This window comes from Rhamphochromis longiceps, linkage group LG2, assembly GCF_057381845.1.
Source record: "Rhamphochromis longiceps isolate RC_006_pf linkage group LG2, R_longiceps_female_GT1.1, whole genome shotgun sequence".
NCBI lineage: Eukaryota > Metazoa > Chordata > Actinopteri > Cichliformes > Cichlidae > Rhamphochromis > Rhamphochromis longiceps.
This window is the reverse complement of record NC_140558.1, coordinates 9,881,445-9,900,258: the sequence shown is the minus strand read 5'-3', so window position 1 is coordinate 9,900,258 and position 18,814 is coordinate 9,881,445. Positions and strand designations below refer to the sequence as shown.

Below are 18,814 nucleotides of genomic sequence, written 5' to 3'. Positions count from 1 at the left end.
TACAATCTGCTTTATTTTAATTGGTAAAACTACTTTAACTCCCAATTACAAAGATGATGATGATAAAGTACGTAAAAATATCTAAACTATAGCCAAACTCATGAGCAAAGTGCACCTGGGGGCTTGATACTTTTCCCCTAAAGAATTATAAGGAGTTTTTAACTACTTCTGTTAGTCATTTTATTAATTAGTCATTGGAGGAAGGTATATTCCCATGCCATTAAAAACCTCTACTGTAACTCTATCAATATACCACCAGCCTCTTCAAAAATGATTGAAAAGGTTGTGTCTAAAGAACTGATGGCCTATCTAACTGGAGAAAATCTACTACACCCCATACAGTTTGGTTTTCGAGCTTACTGCTCCACATCTAACTCCATCTGTCTATCAATGCCAACAAACTGGATTCAGTCCTGACTCCTGCTTATCGTACTGCTTTCAGTGTTTCAGGATAAAACTGAAAATATAACTGAGAGCCTGTATGGGAGTACCACAAGGCTCAATCTTAGGACCATTGCTGTTCACTATAAACAATTTAGTAAATATGATTTTCCATCTGTGTGATGGTGTTAAAACCTTGATGTATGCTGATGACCCAGTGCTATATTTACACGTTAAAGACCTTGAACAAATTGCTGCCAAATTAACATTCAGTATTCAAAAAGTGCCAAAATCATTCATATTTTATTCTGAATAAACAGAAATCAGTGACTGTTCTTTCAGAATGAACACAACGTATTCACCCAAGTATCTACACTGATGGAAAACAGTTAAAAAAATGCTGTTCAGTTTAAATATTCAGAGGTTACCTTAGATTCCACTCTTATATTTTAAAAAACATTTCAAAAAGATGTGTCATATGCTTAAATACAGCATAGCTACTTTAATTCATTAGGAACTAACTGACAGTTGCTGCATCGAAGACATAATTGAATGCAATGATTCTTTCTTAATTTCATTACTGCATTTCATGCTGGTCACAGGACTGGATTAAAATCCATCAGATCATTTCACAAATGAGTTCTTCAAGTTCTGGATACTATTATAGTGAGATAATTACTGAAAATAACATGTAACATTTTGATAATCTAATATTGTATTGTTTATACATAATGCTGCTCTGACACCTTTGATGGAGAATGAAGTTTCACCAAGTCATGTAGTATAAAGAAGAGCTTTATGACTTGACCGAAGAGTTTCAGCTTGTCCCCTTCATCAGGGTCATCAAGAACAGTATTGCAGACAGCATTTTAAATAAATTAAGTGTCTGAGTAGAGAAAAAAAATCTAATAGGAAACATTTAAAACAACCGATTGTATGACCTCAGTGTATTTCTACACCAACAGAGCACCAGCATGGATGGGCTCAGCATGTGGTCATGTGACATAAGACCAAATAAAGAGTGACTGATGTCCAGAGATGGGCAGTAACGCGTTACTTGTTACTGTAATATAATTACTTTTTCAAGTAACGAGTAAAGTAAGGGTTTACTATTGTAAAAACGGTAATTAGATTACTGTTACTTTCCTGTAGGAACGCTGCAACAGTGGATCATATATCGAGTGCGGGAGAGAGTATGAGCATGCAGTGTTTAAAGCGTGGAAGTACTGACCTTACTTTGAGTTTGATTCCATAAAAAGTGACAAAAACATTAGCGTGGGAAGAAAACTTCTTTTTACAGCGAAAAAAACCCTAAACAAGCTCCTAGTGCGCAACGACGTAATGGGAAATTCACAGAGAAACTCGCAGATTCTTCCACTGCCCACTGCGGCACACCTGCACCAAGGCACACCTCCGCCTACTCCACTCCTGCTTTACAGGTGAAAATAGAGCAACAGGACCGCTAGTCTTTGATTTTATTTATTTTCTGCTGTGTTTTACTTGCATCTATTTGAAAGACTGAGTGTAAACACAACAAATATTTTATTTTATGTGCTGGAATGTGCAGAAAATAGGTTTAGATATTAAACTAATTTCTTCAAGTCAGAGAATGTTGCATATAATTTAATTTTTGCTTGATGCATAAAGTTAAAAGATTAAAACTGATAAAACAAGTTTAAAAAAAAGAGACTTTTCCATTTGATTACATTTTGTATGATGGATTATGCAGAAAAAGTAGAATTGGGCTGAAAGATCTATCGCTTTATCACCTATTCAGGTTGTAAATCGTGTTTTTAAAAAGTAACTAAGTAATTCATTACTTTTGAAAATAAGTAATCAGTAAAGTAACGGGATTACTTTTTTGGGGAAGTAATCAGTAATTAGTTTTGATTACTTTTTTCAAGTAACTTGACCAACACTGCTGATGTCACATCTAAGTGTGAGATTTGTCCAGCACTGCTCTGAGTAAATAAACGGAGCTAATGGTAGGACTGTAATATACCTTTCCAGATGACACTGGGAGTGTCAGCGGGAAGTTTAAGGTGGTTTTCAAACAAGATTTATAACCAAACACCTTTATTATCAGCGTGTTGATCAGAGTGAGTTTACTGAATGTAGTCATAAGAGAAAGTTTGAGAGAGTTTGAGGTATTTTCAGACCTGGAGGTTTGATGATTGCTAAAGTCTCCATGAAACAAATTGAAGTCACAGCCCATTGTTCATTTAGTGGGCTAGTTTCAGTCATTGTGCAAATTTACTGTTTATAAGGATGAAGAAACCTGCAGTCAGCTGAGACTGAAGAAGTCACTTGGATGAGTGACAAAACGATTCTCCCACTGAAAAAGCTAAGTCCAGATGAACAGAATCAACCTTTTGGGATCTTGATGAAACAGCACACCCCTGCTGAAGGACCAGAGTCCCTGCAGCTCTTCGCTGTTTCAGGACTCCGAAGTTCTGCTGTCTCTACAAAAAATAAAATATAAATAACTAAAACTTAAGAAATATGAAAAATAACAAAATCACAGTTAAGGACTTTTAAATACTGAATGCAATACAAATTTCTTCAAATTTGTATTCTATTAAGGAGGTCAAGGGCAAATGTGGCACCATATATTGACCTCTTACTCTTACTCTTAAACTCAACCCTGAGATTTCTGCTATATCTTCTCGCAAGTTCCCAAAATGCTGTCCTGTTCAGTCACATATTTGACTTTCCAAGTAGGTACAAAGGTTTTGCATACAGTTGCAGTGATCTAGAACGTTCCACTCAATGCATGTTTTGCGCTCTCCTCAGTTGCATCTTCTTGTGCATTACTTCTCATAGCATCTTCATGTCTGCAGCCTTACTATCATGAGAAATATCTCCTGTCTGAAGAATCAGGTGTCAATTTGTGCTCCCTGATGATGTTTCATTACAATTGACAAAACCAAATAAAGGTATCAATCACCATATAACAGACTACCTATAAGCATTTAATAGTTTCTCATTTTCTGTGAAGAAGCAGTGTCATTGTGGTGCTACGAGTGCTGATCATCAGCCTGAAACCGACCGGCTTCCTCAAATTTGACCCTGGCTCACTGTCATTAACAACTGTTTAAAACCAGTCCTCAAGCTGCTCTGCTCACCTTTGTTTTGGAATAAAGTTGTTTTCCTATAACTTCGATACCCTAATGTGGCTTCTTGGGGAAAGAACAAGAGTCAAGGTGTTTGCCAGTCTGAGTTTGGTTTGAATTAAACGAATGTCTCATGCCGCTGGGGCTCTGGGATGCAGAAAAGTTTCTAGTTTGGCAACTAATCTTCAGATAAGAGATAAACCTGACTCATTCAAAGAACATGAAAAGGGCTTGGAACATAATCTGAAATCTTACTGAAACAAACCCGAGATTTTAAAAGTGACAAGTTGTTGACAAACTGAGGTGACAGGTGCACATTTAATCTGTTCTTTCCCCAAACAGAAGATACAAAACAAGCCTGATATAAGGGAAGCGACCTCCATACACCCACATGTGAAACCAGACTAAGTGTGGAGGCCTGAATTTCCTAAATGAAAAAACTGGAGAATCATTTTTAGAAAGTGATGAATGTTTGAGACCATCACTGCACTGTGTTAAGCCCTCATCAGACATGTGTCAGAGATAGGGTTGCCAACCGTCCCTTAAAAAACGGAATCGTCCCGTATTTCGAAACAAAAGTACACGTCCCGTATTGAGCTAATAAGGGACGCACTTTGTCCCGTAATACAGTGAGAATCAAAAGTAGTCTATAACTTTTAATGGAATTAACGCTTTGTTTGAAAACATAATTCCCAGCCCCTCTCCTGCTTTGTGACCAATGAGCTGACAGCACACTTACGAGTATGACAATTCAGATTACCGCTCATCTCATTGGTCAAGGAAAGGTCGCTTACGGAGAAAATACCGGAAGACAACAGATGACCACAACAGGGAAACAAACGCCGACACTGCGGTGCAAGTCTCGGACGACAGTACACCTAAAGCTGGGCAAACACTGTGCGATTTTTTCAGTCACGTTATTCAGCTCCTGCTCAAACTGCACGATTGACTCGCAGGGGTTAGAAGTTGGTAGGTCACGATGCAGGTCTCACACTATACCGCCCGATGCTCTGATGCGACCTGAGTGCTCACACTGTGCCTCCATAACATGAAGGTTATAACAGAAAATCTGTCGCGCTCTCCGTCTTTCACTCACTCACACAGACACGCACACCACCACCATCAACTTTGCTAAATTGCTAATGAAAAACATTGATCGGGCAGCTGTGACTGAGCAGCAATGTAAATCCAACTATTTTCACGGTTGTGTGCCTCCATTGCTTGTGTCCAGATCACACGCTGCACAGCCGTGCTGCTCCATCTTTTACACCAACGTTTACGTGTTTGCGCGCGAGCAGTGTGAGCGGCTGTGGTGAGTCACGAGCGATTGATGATCGGGAGCTGGTCGTGAGGTGTTAATCACTTCTCGTTACCCCACGTATACTACACGATGCACGATGAAGGCCAAAATCGGTCCGATCACTCAAAAATCGGCTCAAAATGGGCCTAAAATCGCACAGTGTAAGCCCAGCATTAGAGCAGCAATGTTTGTTCAGAGAAAGGGAAAAATGGGAAAAGGAAAACACCTGGCTGGAAAAAGTTAATATGGGCATGTGCAGTGAATATCAGCGCTATGTGGCCAGAAGTGTGATAATATAATTTATTTTGTGTAATAAACAACTGTAAGGATAGATGGTTACAACAAATAGATGACTAATACATAAAAGTAATACATAGATGAATAATGATGATGAGTTAAGATGCGTAATCATGGGAACAAGCGGGTTTACAAACAGGAGCAGCTGATTAGCATTAGAAAAGCTGAAATAATACCTCAACTGAAGCCAATTGTACTAAATGCACTAAATGAGCACTGTTACAAGAATGTTTTTCTTTCTATTGTTTTCTATTATTTTAAGTTAAGCAGGACAGAGTTCTTTTAAAGAAAGATTTACTTATATTCTCAAAAGTTAAGCATGACAGGCTTCTGTTTAAGAAGGAGACCTGTTTTATTGTGTTAATGTTGTCATTTTGAGCTAAAAAATAAATGGCTAAATGATCATTTGTTTCACATGTGTTCATATCACAAAGAATACACATCTACTTAAATCAAATTCAAGTGAAATGGTTAAAAAAATAATTTCACACACAAAAAAAGAGCTAGAAAATTCACCACACTGGGAAGGGTGAAGACAACTGGGTCGCCCGGCCCTGGCCACGAGGTGTCCCTTATTTATTTTTCAGGGAGTTGGCAACCCTAGTCAGAGATAAGGGAGGATAAGGAAGTTGGCGGTTACTTCTTTATGTCATGGTTACCAACTGCCTTTGCAGGTTGTGGTTCATTATCTGATAGCACAATAGCAGAGGAGGCATTTGGTGCATCGTTTCTCTTCTATTCAAACTTGACCAAGTGAGCTCCAGTCAGAGACGTTATCAGAGGGAGAGGTGACAGACAACAGCAGATAAAGATCTATAAGCTGCAGAACAGCATTAATATTCCTGTGAATTTATGAGATAATATTAATGCAGTAAACAAGCATGAAACTGTGTTCTTATCACTGTCTATGAAACAGTTGCTTTGGTCTTTTTTAAATATTATTTTCTTTTGTCTTTGTTTTTATGTGTTGCCGTATTCCACTGCCCCCTGGTGGTCAACACAGATGCTGCAGGTCACCTACAGTCATTTAGAATTAAAAAAAAAATTAAAAACAATTTTCTTTTTACTTAACACTTAAATTTAAACCTCTTTAAAAACCAGAAGTAAAAAATTAAATCCATATTTGATAAATGCACGTTATGCTTCAGTTTTTAATTTTGATCCTGATCCCATCTTTGGGTTCATTAACAGGGGGACAATTATCAACTTCAGACTATCTGAAAATCTAAAGGAATCATGAAAATACAAATTTTATCACGCAGTGTCTCCAGTTATGCTGCTGCTGTGTCTGCCATCAGGAAGCCAAGCTGTTCATGTTGGACTTGGAGCCGATTAAAAAAAAGAAAATAATCATGGCTAAAGGTTTTGACAGTGTCAGAAATGTGTGCTTCAGCTTTTTTAAATGTCTCCATCTCATAGAGAACAAAGCAATTTATACATTTTAAAGGCTTTTATTGGCAAATAAATCAAATGTATGCACAGAGTTAGTATTTACAGTGTTGACCCTTCTTTGTAACCTCTACAGATCTCCGTAATGTGCTCTAGATCCATTCCTGCCTCATCAGCACTCCAGTTGATCACAGATTCTCAATCTCATTAATAGTGGAATTTTCTGGTCCTGGATCTGAGATATTAATATGCAGATCTCTGAGGGATCACTTTACCTTGTGATGTGGTGAAAAAGGCACAGACTGTCACCAAACTGCTCCAGGATTGTAGGAAGGAGCCGCTCTTTGGTCAATCCTCAACTTCTCTGAACATTTATAATTTTGACATTACTTTTTTTTTTTTTTTTAAATATTCCCCCCTCACCCTCATCTAGTTTTATTTATTTTCATCTTGAGTCTGTCATGTTTGTGGTTTTTGAGTGGGCAGGTTCTTTGACAGCTGCTTTTCAAAAACGTTCAGACTGGAGCTCCATGTGAAAACATGTAATGATCCTTTAAACACTGAACAGCTGTAGCCATGCTCAGTGTAATGTCACAGAGCCCAGGAGTGACATCACTGCAGTATTACACCTGGACTCAGGTCTGAAGTGGTCTACAGTGTGGGCTCTGCTGGTTCAGTCGGTGTCCTGGAGTCAAGAAGTCGTCTAGAACGCCCCCTGCTGGACCTTCCTGAACAGCTGCTGTCTCTGCTGGGCCGTCATGGTTTCGGCACTCTGCAACAGGTTTGCAATGATCAGCGTCTGCTGCACGCTGGCCGATTTGACCCAAATGCGTCCGTTCATCCCGACCACAAGCTCACACGGGAAGAGGTGCTCAAGGTCTGAGCGGATGTTGCTTTGGGGTGCCAGCAGCCTGAGGGGGGGAAAGTAATGTTTAGCCTGAGTTAAAAAGACCATAGACACAAATGCTGGTGTCATGTTAGCTGCAGAGGGTGCCATGTGTCAGTTACCTTCTGACAAGACCAAGAGAGACTCTGAATAGCAGACCTCCTGTTCCAAACACTCCCATCCCATTAGCTCGTCCTGAGCTGTCAATACACACCAGCTCTGGTTCCATGTCCTTATTGGCTATGAGGAACTGAGCAAACACCAGGTCGCCCATCTGTACAGGTGACACACAAACACACAGGGAGGAGAGAGGGGGAATCATTACAGTGGCTCTCTTTAACCTAAAGGTGGATTACCTTTAGAGTTCCCTGCACACCAAACTCCAGTCTGATTTTGGATACCTGGACGTTGGGTCTATTCCTCTTGGTCGCTCCTTCGAATGCCAGGTAGGACAGAGACGCCTGCTCACTCCCTCCGAAGTCCACCTTGAAGACATCTCCAGATTTGGCGGTGACGATCCCGATGATGCTCTCTCCTTTAGCTGGGACATACTGAGGATAAAGAGAGACATAATCAGCTCCCAGCACGCACTGGTTTACGGAGGTCTGCTTGGTGCTGTGATTAATTCGGGGTTATACTTGAACACTGAGAGAAACACACGTTTCACACTTCCAGGTTTCTGAGATAAATTAGCATCCAGAGAGCAGAAAACCAGCCCCTATCGATGAATTAGGTTATCAGAAACTCACACTGGCGTTATCTTACTAATATTTCTCTCACCCTTCTCTGTTGGGAATCGATCCAGAACACGTTGGGCTCCTTGTGTCGCAGCACGCCGCTCTTACATACCACTAGCCGGTCACCGCAGCGCCGCAGGCCCGGACCGCACATCACCTTCTCCGACTTCACCGGCGCCGTCAGAGAAATGTTCTCTTCGGCCTCGAAGGAGAACTCGTCCCCCGGTAACAGCACCTCCCCAACCCTTTCCTTCACGGTAGAAAACATGCTGCCGCCTATTCTTCAGCGTTAACTCCTCTAACAGGTTGTTGTTGTTTTCCACCGGAACCCCCCCCCCCCCAGTATCACACGCAGGAAACATCCAACAGCGCCCTCTGTCAGTCAGGAGGTATTACAACATGCTGGCAAACATGCCAGTAATTTGTTGGTAGATTTAGAAAACAAAACAAAACAAAATAAAAACCAAAAACATGTGTGACCCAAACCATTGTTACCAGGTCTGACTGATCTTTACCTAATTTTTAACATGTCTCTTTATTAAATATGTTATTTAACATCTCAAAGTGATTATAAATTGAGAACAAAAGCATACATCATTATAGTGTTATTTTATTCTTCAGATACTTTGATATGACAGTAGATTGAAAGACAAGAGAAAAAAATAGGGATACGTCTGAGAAAAAAGGCTAAACAGTGAAGTCCCAATTGTATCAACAAACAATTAAATAAACAGGGAAAAAACAAAAATCCAAGAGTAACATTATAATTTACAAGAAAAAAAGTGTCATTTACAGTGAGGATCATTGTACACCTAAATAAACAACTAAATAAATACATAAATATGTGTAGACAAACAGAGGATCCAATCTAAATTAATTTACAATAAAACAGTTATGTCACATTATATAATTAATGATTCTTTAGTTGTTACATTTTGTGCATTTAATGGCACTTACTGTACATTTTAATTGGTATGAATATATTTTTGTATTTATTTTATATTTTGGCAGGTTTTGTCCAGTCAGCTGCTGTTTTCTATTTTTATTTATGTAAATATACACCTCACACCTAGTTAATTTCAAATTAATTTTGCGCATCAGCAGATCTCTTTTCTTGAGCAAACGAGAGATCAATCAACTCATTCAATTCAGGCCATAATAAAGGAAAATAGCAAAATTTAGAGCATAGATTTTTACCATTAACTCAGCAGAGACAGATCTTTTTTAAAATTTTCCACCACCTTTAGCAGCAAGAACTGCAATTGGGTTTTCTGATAACTGACAATATAAGTCTTTCATATTGCTGTGGAGGAATTTTAGCCCACTATTCTTTGCAGAATTGTTTTCATTTCATACACATTGAAGGGTTTTCCAGCATGACAGACCTGTTTAAAGTCACACCAAGGCATCTTGGCATCTTGGCTGAGTCAATCTGGACTTTGACTCAGCCACTCTAATGCCTTCATTTTGTTTTTCTGAGCCATCCAGAGGTGGACTTCCTGCTGTGTTTCTGATCTTTGTCCTGCTGCTTAACCTCAGTGTGCTTGAGCTTCAGGACAGGAACTGATGGATGGATTTTAGTAGAGAGCAGAATTTATGGCTCCTGGGTACCATCACACTGCCACCACCATGTTTGAAATGTGAAATGTTGTTAGTGTGATGTAATGGGATTCAAAATAGTTCCACTTTTGTCTATCCAAACAGTCTACAGAATATTTTCCTCAAAGTCTTGGGATCATGCAGAAGCATTTCAAAAAATGTGAGATGAGCGTTTGTCCTGTTTATACTCAGCAGTGGTTTTCTCCCTGAACTCTCCCTTGGATGCCATTTTCGCTCCATTTTTTTCTTAATTATTATTATTATTTTTTTTACCTCAACTGAGATGTTACAGTGAAATGATCAGGGTGACAAATATGCAAAAAGCTAAAATCATGAAGGGGGCACACACACAGTAATATAAATGTTCTTGAGGGGGTAAATGAAGTATTACTTGTGTTTTAAAGTAAAGGGTTGTACCGAAGAAGATTAGGGCCAATGGAAAAAAAAATGGGCACATCTTTTTTTTTTCTTCTTTTCCAGAATTCTGAGATCAAAGTCAGAATTCTGATTTTTTTTCTCAGAATTCTGACTTTTTTCTCAGAATTCTGAGAAAAAACAATTCTGAGGAAAAAGTCAGAATTCTAAGAAAAAAAAAGTCAGAATTCTGAGATTAAAGTCAGAATTCTGACTTTTTTCTCAGAATTCTGAAAAAAATAATTCTGAGGAAAAAGTCTGAATTCTGAGAAAAAAAGTCAGAATTATAAGAAAAAAGTCAGAATTCTGACTTATTTTTCTCTGAATTCTGACTTTTTCCTCAGATTTATTTTGATGTGCGCACTTTTTTCCCCCAGTGGCCCTAATCCTATTCTGTTAAAGAGTATGACTTGCTCACTTCCATGAAAATCCCACTTTGTTGGTTTTTGGAACAGGAGCCTAACATTTAAAAACGTCTTAGCTTGATTACACATTACAGCAGTAATGTGATTACTGTGGGGTTTACTTTTATATAGAAGATATAGTAGGTCGGAGGGCACTCTGAACTCATACTTATATAGATGGAAATATATCAAATGCGTTATTAGTTAGTGCACATCAACATGTTAATATATGACTCTTGTATTTGAAGTATTCTGTGATGCTAGAACTGCCCAGTATGTGGTTATGTGGTTTAGGTTCTGACACCAATCTGGTCCACTGGATTTATAAACATCTGGACACTATAGAGAAGAAATGTTGATATTTGCAACTATTTTAATTAAGAAGATGACAGAAGATGAAAGTTTGAACTGCAATTTATTTTGAATCATCAGACTTAATCCACACCAAGGACCAACACTTCAAGTGTGGTAGCAGTAGCAGATACTAATGTAATTGCACTAACAGTATAATGTAACTATAGTAACAGTAACTGCTACTATTACTATCCGGTCTTTAATTGATGACGTGATGAATCCTGCTTCCAAAGTACCCTGCGTTAAATAAGGCTTTTGTGTTTTTAACAAGTTTTAATGCTTTGTATCTGGTTCTTTTTATTCTCAAAAAGCCCCTAAAACAGTCAGTGATCACTGTCGCCCTCTCTGTTTTTATTACCGCTATTCATTTTAAAGCTCAGTGGATGAATTATCTCAGTTGTTCTCCTGACTTAAGTTTGGTCCGTTTACAGCATCCTGCCATGCGATTGCATTTGACCCTGACCATCAAGAATCCTCACGGCAACTTTTATCGAGTGGAATAAAGTTAGCGTTCATCCTCGACCTTCACTGTTTATATTATGCTAACATAGCTGTGTCGCTAGCGATCACGTAGCACATCAGCTAGCCAAACTTCAGTAACCCTACAAACGTCAGTGCTGTTTACTTTCTTGTCTTCATTTATGTCGGAAGTGATAGCAGAGCTGTACGTTTTAATTTGTTTCAGAAATCTCTCAGTCAGGACAGGCTATATTATATTTAGATAAAAACTAGCGAGCTAACTTCCTGCTAACTCCATTAAGTTTAATAAATTCCGTTTTCATGGATGCCTGGATGTTTAACCTAATTGTTACACCTGGTAGAGCAGCCACACTGATCATTTTATTACAGATGAAAGACAGTAATTTTTAGTAACAGATATTGATAAGTTGACACAAGAAACATAAATATATTAGTGGAAATCTGTGTAGAAAAACTAGTTATGCGGATTGGAAAATGTTTCGGCACGTTCTTCACTCAGGAAAGAGTTGCAGTCATCTGCAACAGGCTTACCAACAGAATCTGGGCTAAAACCAAGGATGAATTTGCCAAAATCCCCTTAGAGAAGTTCACAAACCTCGACAGATGATTTTTGAAGTCCTGTGTAAAAACTGGACACATGGAGAAGTTCTTATGGAATTACATAGCAAATTAATTGAAGATGAAATTGTTGATATTAAATCGGACGTGGACAAGCTGTAGATATTGAACCTTCGAGTCAAGTAACAAGGTTTCTGTAATGTAGGAAAAATAGTGATATCGATTTTAAAATGTTTCTAGAATACTAATTGGAGACTTTAAATTGGCTAGTTTTAAAATTATAATGGCTCTTTTAAATTCATGGAGTCACTTTTGAAAATCCTTTGACTGGTCCTATAGCAGGCATTCGATTCGATTCATCAGTATAAAATATTTATGTTCAAAGCACATTTCTCAGATTAAAAAGGTACAGAAAGGTAATTTGTTTTGTAAATAAATATAAATATACAGCAGAAAAGTTGTTTGTTAAAACAATGACAAAAATGTTTCTGAACCTGCATGGAACAGTTAAACCTTTCCCAATACACTGTGAACAACAGGCAGGTAAGTGTCTTAAACTCTCACACATAATAGCATTTCTGTCACACTTCACTATCAGAACCTTTTGTTCCGTTTCAGCAAGAGCTGCTTTTCTAAATTGACAGAGGCTATCTGGCTTTGTTTGGCTGTGAAGAGTAAACCAGTACAGCTAAAAAGTTGTTCACACGCAGCAGAAGCAAGCAGAGCTGTGTTCAGCTTAAGAGAGAGGTTCTTGATGGCTGAGAAGGAGTGCAGCAGCTCCATGGTGTCTGTGGCACAAGCAAGATAACCATCAAGCTCAACTGCAATTTGCAGCCTTCTGGAGATTGGTCTGGAGAAGAATTCATCTTCATGACTCTCTTTGCTGATCCTCACTCTCATGCTCAATCTTTTAAAGATGTTGTATGATGTATGTCAAGGCTGCAAGTAGATAACACAATTTTGTTATTTAAATTTAAGTAATTATTCCTGAACACACAAACTTAAAATCAGCTAATTCTCAACAAGGATCGTTTGATATTAAGGACACACCATCAATAACTTACAATGTATTAGGTGACATAAACATGTGTTCAAATGTAATAGTACACAAAAATGGGATCATATGAATCTTGCATACCAGCCTACATTACATCTGCTCTATCAGTCCAGGAAGGCTTGAACTTGGGTAAGAGGACTGCAGCTGCAGCCAACTCTGGATCCTCCATCATCGGTCCAAAATGCTTTTGAAGGCCATGTTGCACTCTGATGAGTGGCATGCATGTCTTGCTTGATGTCTCCAGCCTGCTAAGTTTGGACAGTAGTTGTTGGATTACTGGCAGCAGCCCTCCCATGAAGGAAGTGGACTCAGACTGGAGGATGTTTGAAGCTTTCACCAGTGGCTTCATGGTGGTACAGCCTTAGGAATGCAACTTCTGCGGGACTCAACCTGTAAGATACAACAACAAAAGCCACTATGACTACTAGGGGTGCAACGATATTCGTATCGATATTGAACCGTTCGATACAGTGCTTTCGGTTCGGTACGCATATGTATCGAACAATACAAAATTTGTAATTTATTTTATCAACTTTCCTTCTGACGATGCTGTCTGTGTTGAGCGCTCAGTGAATCTGCGTTCGACTACTCCGCCTAGGCTCGACAGTGCAGCCTAGGCGGAGTAGTCGAATGCAGATTCACTGAGCGCTCAACACAGACAGCATCGTCAGAAGGAGCAGGGCAAGCTAGCGAGACAGAAGTTAAGCTCTCCTTGCAACATGGACCTCCCCCACCCTCATTCAGATCTGGCGTTTGGAATTATTTTGGTTTTCATGTGACGTATGACCCTGAAGGTAAGCGAGTCATGGACTAAAGTAAAACAGTATGTTGGATGTGCCATGCAATGCTCAATTACATGGGTGGGAACTAGTGTGTTAGCGCAGTTAGCTCGTTAACGTGTTGGCCGTCTAGCCCCATGCACGGAGCGATCGGCGGTAGCTCGTTAACGGAGATTTGCCGTGTTGTGGCGTTAAGGTCATTTCAACGAGATTAACCTGAAAGCACTAGTGGGAACACAACGAATATGACTGCACATTTACGCCGACATCATCCTAGTGCAAAGACAAGTGGAAGCAGAAAAAAACAAGCAAGCATGCTACTAACTTTAGCCGAGTCATTTAGACAGCTGTTAGCACATGATTCTCCTTATATGTTTAATATGCTGCTGAGAATATAGCCCAGAAGAAGCGGATAGTATAGCTTTTATTTTGGAAAGAGCCATTTCTCTGTAATAAACTCTCTTTTCCAAAGATGAGTGATTCCTCAATCAGATACAGGGCTTGCAATATCGCTAGCCTGACGTCCGGGGGCTAGCGATTTTTTCAGTCGGGCTACCAAAATCTATCTCTGCCCTGCCCGTCGGGCTATTGTAGGAAGAAAAATATATGTCAATGCTTTTGCATTCTTTCAGAAATGTAGCTGGGTAATTATGTCATTGGCATCGGTGAGCCACTGTCAATATGTGACATATTGAAATGCGTTTGAATTTGCGCTTGTTTTTTGCTTTCACTTTGCAATTGCGCGAACTGTGTATAGAGAGCGACAGCACTGATCTGTGAGTGATGATAATTTGTGCACCAATTCCTCTGACATCGTCTTATTAATCGTTAGCTTACTATGCAAACATGACAAGTGAAATCTCCTGCAGCAAGCTTAAACATGTGAGAGGTTGATCGCGCAGAGAATCGCTGAGCTTATGTGAGTGTGTGTAAAAGCAGCAGGATATATATTTGACTACGATGACCTGGATGACTGAGAACCTTCACAGACAGATATATATTTTAGTTCTGCTGAGCCAAATAAGACAGGTCAGGGTGAAGAAGTGACAGCCAAAGAAAAGCTTACCACAAAACGGAGAAGTTATGACAAATCAGACTATAAGGCAAAAAGAAAGTGCAGCTTTATGGTTTCATGGACAAAAGAATTTCTGTGGCTGCAATATGACGAGCTAAATAACCAGGGCTGCACATAAGTGGTCCGCAGGTGCGCATTCGCTGTCAAAATAAAAAACACGCACAAGGGTTAGGGTTAAATTTAAAAACTGTACTTTTGAGTTAAAATATATATTTATAATGAACATTTTTTTTGTATCGAAAAAATATCGAACCGTGACACCAAAGTATCGAACCGAACCGAACCGTGAATTTTGTGTATCGTTGCACCCCTAATGACTACATATTTATTACAGAAGAGAGCGCTTCGAATTATGCATAATGTTAAATATAGAGAACACACTAATAATTTGTTTATAAAATCGAAATTGTTAAAACTAGAAAACATAGTGAAATTACAGACTTTAACTATTATGTTTAGGGCGAAAAATAAAACACTACCTCTTAAGTTACAAAGTTTATTTGTATTGTGTTCAGAAAATGGGGATGGCAGAAGGAAGTTTTATTTTAAGCACCGGTTTGCTCGAACCACACAAAGGCAAATGTGTCCAACAGTCAATGGCATAAGAAACTGGAATTCTCTCAGTGATCATCTTAAGTGTTGTATAAATGTTTCCCAATTTAAAACCTACTATAAGAATAAAATGATAAACCAATATGAAGAAGTTGAAAAGAATAGAATTTAATTGTAGAAAAATGATCCTTTTAGTTTGATATTTAGTGGTATTGCTCATTGTTGAGTATATTGTTCTGTTTGCTTTGTTTTGTTTTGTTATGTGCAGAAAATTGTCATAGTGTAATTTTGGTTGCCTACTTGTATTATCACAGATAGGGGGCAGGTATCAATAAGAATTTATTCTTCTTCCTGCTCCTTTTCATGCATGGAAACAGTGTTACTTTAATTGAAAGGAAGGTTGTGTATGGGAATGCATTACCATGTGTGAAACAAAACAAAACAAAACAAAAAAATAGGGATCTTCTTATTAAATATTAAGAGTCTGCTCACGTTTTCAACCGTCTATTAAAGAAAATTCACAAAATTTGCAACCATATTGGTAGGTGTCCAATTTTACTCACATATTTACCTTGATCATCAAGAGAACCGGTGTTGTGCCAAAAAGTGATTGTCTGCCAAAAACTGATTCCCAGTGTTTCTGTGTATTTTTTATGTGTAATATCTTTACGTATGTTCGTAAATAGACTTCGGTGAACAGGGGATACAAAGGGGTTACATAAAGAATTAAAAAATTATCTGTTTTTTAAGTATCTTTACAACTTGTACTTACATTATAACCAATCCGGTCCTTTATCCCCACTTAAAATATTTTTACAGAACTATTGTAATATTTGCTGCCATTTCTGCTGTCCTGTTGGGCAACTTACTCTTACAAAATACATTTTTAATGTTAATGAGATTTTTTTTACTGCATAAATAAAGGTTATATAAAAGTCGCTGCCAAAAACTGATTGCGGCTTGTATCTTGTTACACGAATGTTGTTTGTGGCTCAAGATGACTTTATGTCATCCATAAGGGATGCATTTGACATATGTTTAACATATTATAGCCCAACAAGTTACTTATAGCACTTTAAATATGAGCAATCGCTTTTTGGCAAATACCGGAAATCAGTTTTTGGCAGACAATCACTTTTTGGCACAACACCGGCAAGCATGTCAAATATGCGACACCCTCTCAATCTTTTGCACGCTAGTTCAGAAAACGGATCACATACACAAAAATGCTGCCCATAGAGCTAACAAATCAAAACAATCCACATTATGTTCTGTAAAAAAAAAATCACATTGGGAAACATATAACCCTACCGATTAAGACCCATGTCACTATGATAGACCTATATTTGGCCGATGATACTGATCCATCAGTGGCTCTGCTATGTGTCAACTGAGAGCTGGAAGATTAATTTGAGATGCAGCTCAGCAGTGTGTGCCATTTTTGTTTTTAATATAGACCAGCTGATTTTAGGCCTCTGAGTTTTATATGACTCAAGATTTAATTTATTGTAATGATGATGGTTGTCTAAATAAGCTAAAACATTCCTAAGAAGTGTAGCTCAATTGTGTTATATTATAATTGTACGAGTTAGCTAGCTCCGTGTTACTTTAATACTGTATCAGGCTAACCAACGGCAGTGACAATATCTTAGCCAAACTAATGACCTTAACACACATGAAAAATAAAAAAAAACAATATCGTACAGGTATAGTTGTAAGACTTCTTACCTCAATGTGTTTTTTTTAGATTAGATGCTGAAGTCTTGTAAGCTGATATCACTGTAGAGGTCAAAGTTTGCACTGCATCTGGACGCTGTCTCCTTTTCTCCCTCTCTACATGAAAAACCCATTCCTCCGGTACGGCCACAGGCACTCGTCCTCCGTCTTTTCTACATAGTTTTCTCGGTTGACGGCGTTGTCTTCTGTCTCCATTTAGGCTTCTTTGTCTCCAAATCTTCAGTCTATAAATTTGTTTAGCAGCGGAGGTTGCTTGCGTCTTAAATTGGCGCGGTCGCGATTGCCTGGTTTTTCCTCTCCACTGTTACATATTGCTTGCTCAGAGTTTGTCTGTTAGGGTTTTCTTTTTAATACTGTAAGGTTAAGACCTTAAAGTAATACGCTGCAAGCTTACCTTGCTGTGTATTACTTTAAGATCTTAACCTTACATTCTGAAGGCTTTGAGAAAAACACCATTTCATTTGGTGCTATACATATTGAAGTGAATTGAATTGAACTAACATGACTAATGACTTCAAGTTTTCTTTCTGTTTGTTTCCATTGTCTGTAAGTTGAATAAATACATGTGTTACCTGTTATTTAGTTCAAACTGCGGGTACAAAATTCAGAGAATATGCTGTGTTGTCATGTGACCTGTTCTCTCATGTGTGCCTTTTTCTTGTTTTGTATGCATTTCTCTTATTTATATTTATTCCTGCTGTCTTACTAATAATATTTTATTCCTGCGGTTGGTGTGGAATTCACATTTTCATTAAATTATTTTAACCCTCTCTGGCATTGATTTTAGTTTTTCAGAGAAAAAATACTTCACCCTATGTGTGGTGCTGGAAACATTTTACCAACTTATAAACTCATAAGTCTAAAACAAACAAGTTCATGTCGTGATTGCTGAAATTTCCCATCACCTGAGGGTTATGCAACTCAGTTACCTTGGGTCAGATGTTCGTGCTACACGGAGCTGAAAGGTTTGAGTTAGAGAACTTTTCCAACTTCTGTGCCCGCTCCGCGTGGTGCCCTGCTGCGAGCCGCAGCTGTCCTGCATTACCTGCTGCTGTCACTCATCTCCACAGCTGACACCTGAGCCGCAGCTTTAAACCTGCTCTGCATTAAAAGAAGCCAAACACAGAGAGCAGACTGACAGGAAGTCCCAGAGTCTGCTCATACTAACTAAATAAAAGGCCCGGTAATTTAATGAAATCAGGCAGGGAGAGCATGTTTGTAGAAGAGGTCATCCTCACCGTTTCCAAAGTTTCAGATGAACTGAAGCTGATAAGAGTTAAACTAATGATATTGGTGACTTATTACTGACTTGATTTAGACTCACTATGAGTTTGTTTTGTGCTCATGTCTGAAATTTGATTTTGATGGGAAACACTCATCGAACAGCTCACGGCTGATGTTGATGTTCGGTCTTGAAACAAGATCATTTTAACAGCATGTTCTGGTCTCTGAGAGGCGTTCACTGCTTCAAATTAAACTGTGCAAAAAGCAGCTCAGTTTCAAACCTGGATCACATCAGGGACGATGCAGGATTCCCAAATGTTAGAGGGATGGAGTCACAACCACTGTCATAGGTAGAATCTGAGAAAATTACAGAGCAACTTTTGTTGTAAAAATGTAACTAAGACATAATGATTTGATTGTTCTTCAACTTCACTTTCATACAGAGATGTTAGTGCAGACAGATGCGAGGTGAGGCTGA

The 18,814-nt window shown here is 38.6% G+C and overlaps 1 protein-coding gene across 1 annotated transcript; it reads right to left on the bottom strand.

Annotated features, from left to right (window-relative positions):
- Nucleotides 1-6,522: 6,522 nt before the first annotated feature.
- Nucleotides 6,523-8,431, bottom strand: exosc3 (exosome component 3). Its single transcript, XM_085417175.1, has 4 exons — nucleotides 8,147-8,431; nucleotides 7,768-7,917; nucleotides 7,489-7,640; nucleotides 6,523-7,391 (listed from the first exon to the last, which is right to left on the bottom strand). Exons 1-4 carry the CDS (start codon nucleotides 8,369-8,371, stop codon nucleotides 7,184-7,186), a joined length of 735 nt encoding a protein of 244 aa, XP_085273301.1. The 5' UTR covers nucleotides 8,372-8,431; the 3' UTR covers nucleotides 6,523-7,183.
- Between the last annotated feature and the right edge of the window lie 10,383 nt (nucleotides 8,432-18,814).

What these genes read in the sequence shown, in the direction of transcription:
- exosc3 (XM_085417175.1), bottom strand. Translation starts at nt 8,371, where the DNA reads ATGTTTTCTACCGTGAAGGAAAGGGTTGGGGAGGTGCTGTTACCGGGG. An exon ending in GGAATAGACCCAACGTCCAG is followed by an intron (nt 7,641 to 7,767) that starts GTATCCAAAATC and finishes TCACCTGTACAG; the next exon opens with ATGGGCGACCTGGTGTTTGC. An exon ending in TCTCTTGGTCTTGTCAGAAG is followed by an intron (nt 7,392 to 7,488) that starts GTAACTGACACA and finishes TCCCCCCCTCAG; the next exon opens with GCTGCTGGCACCCCAAAGCA.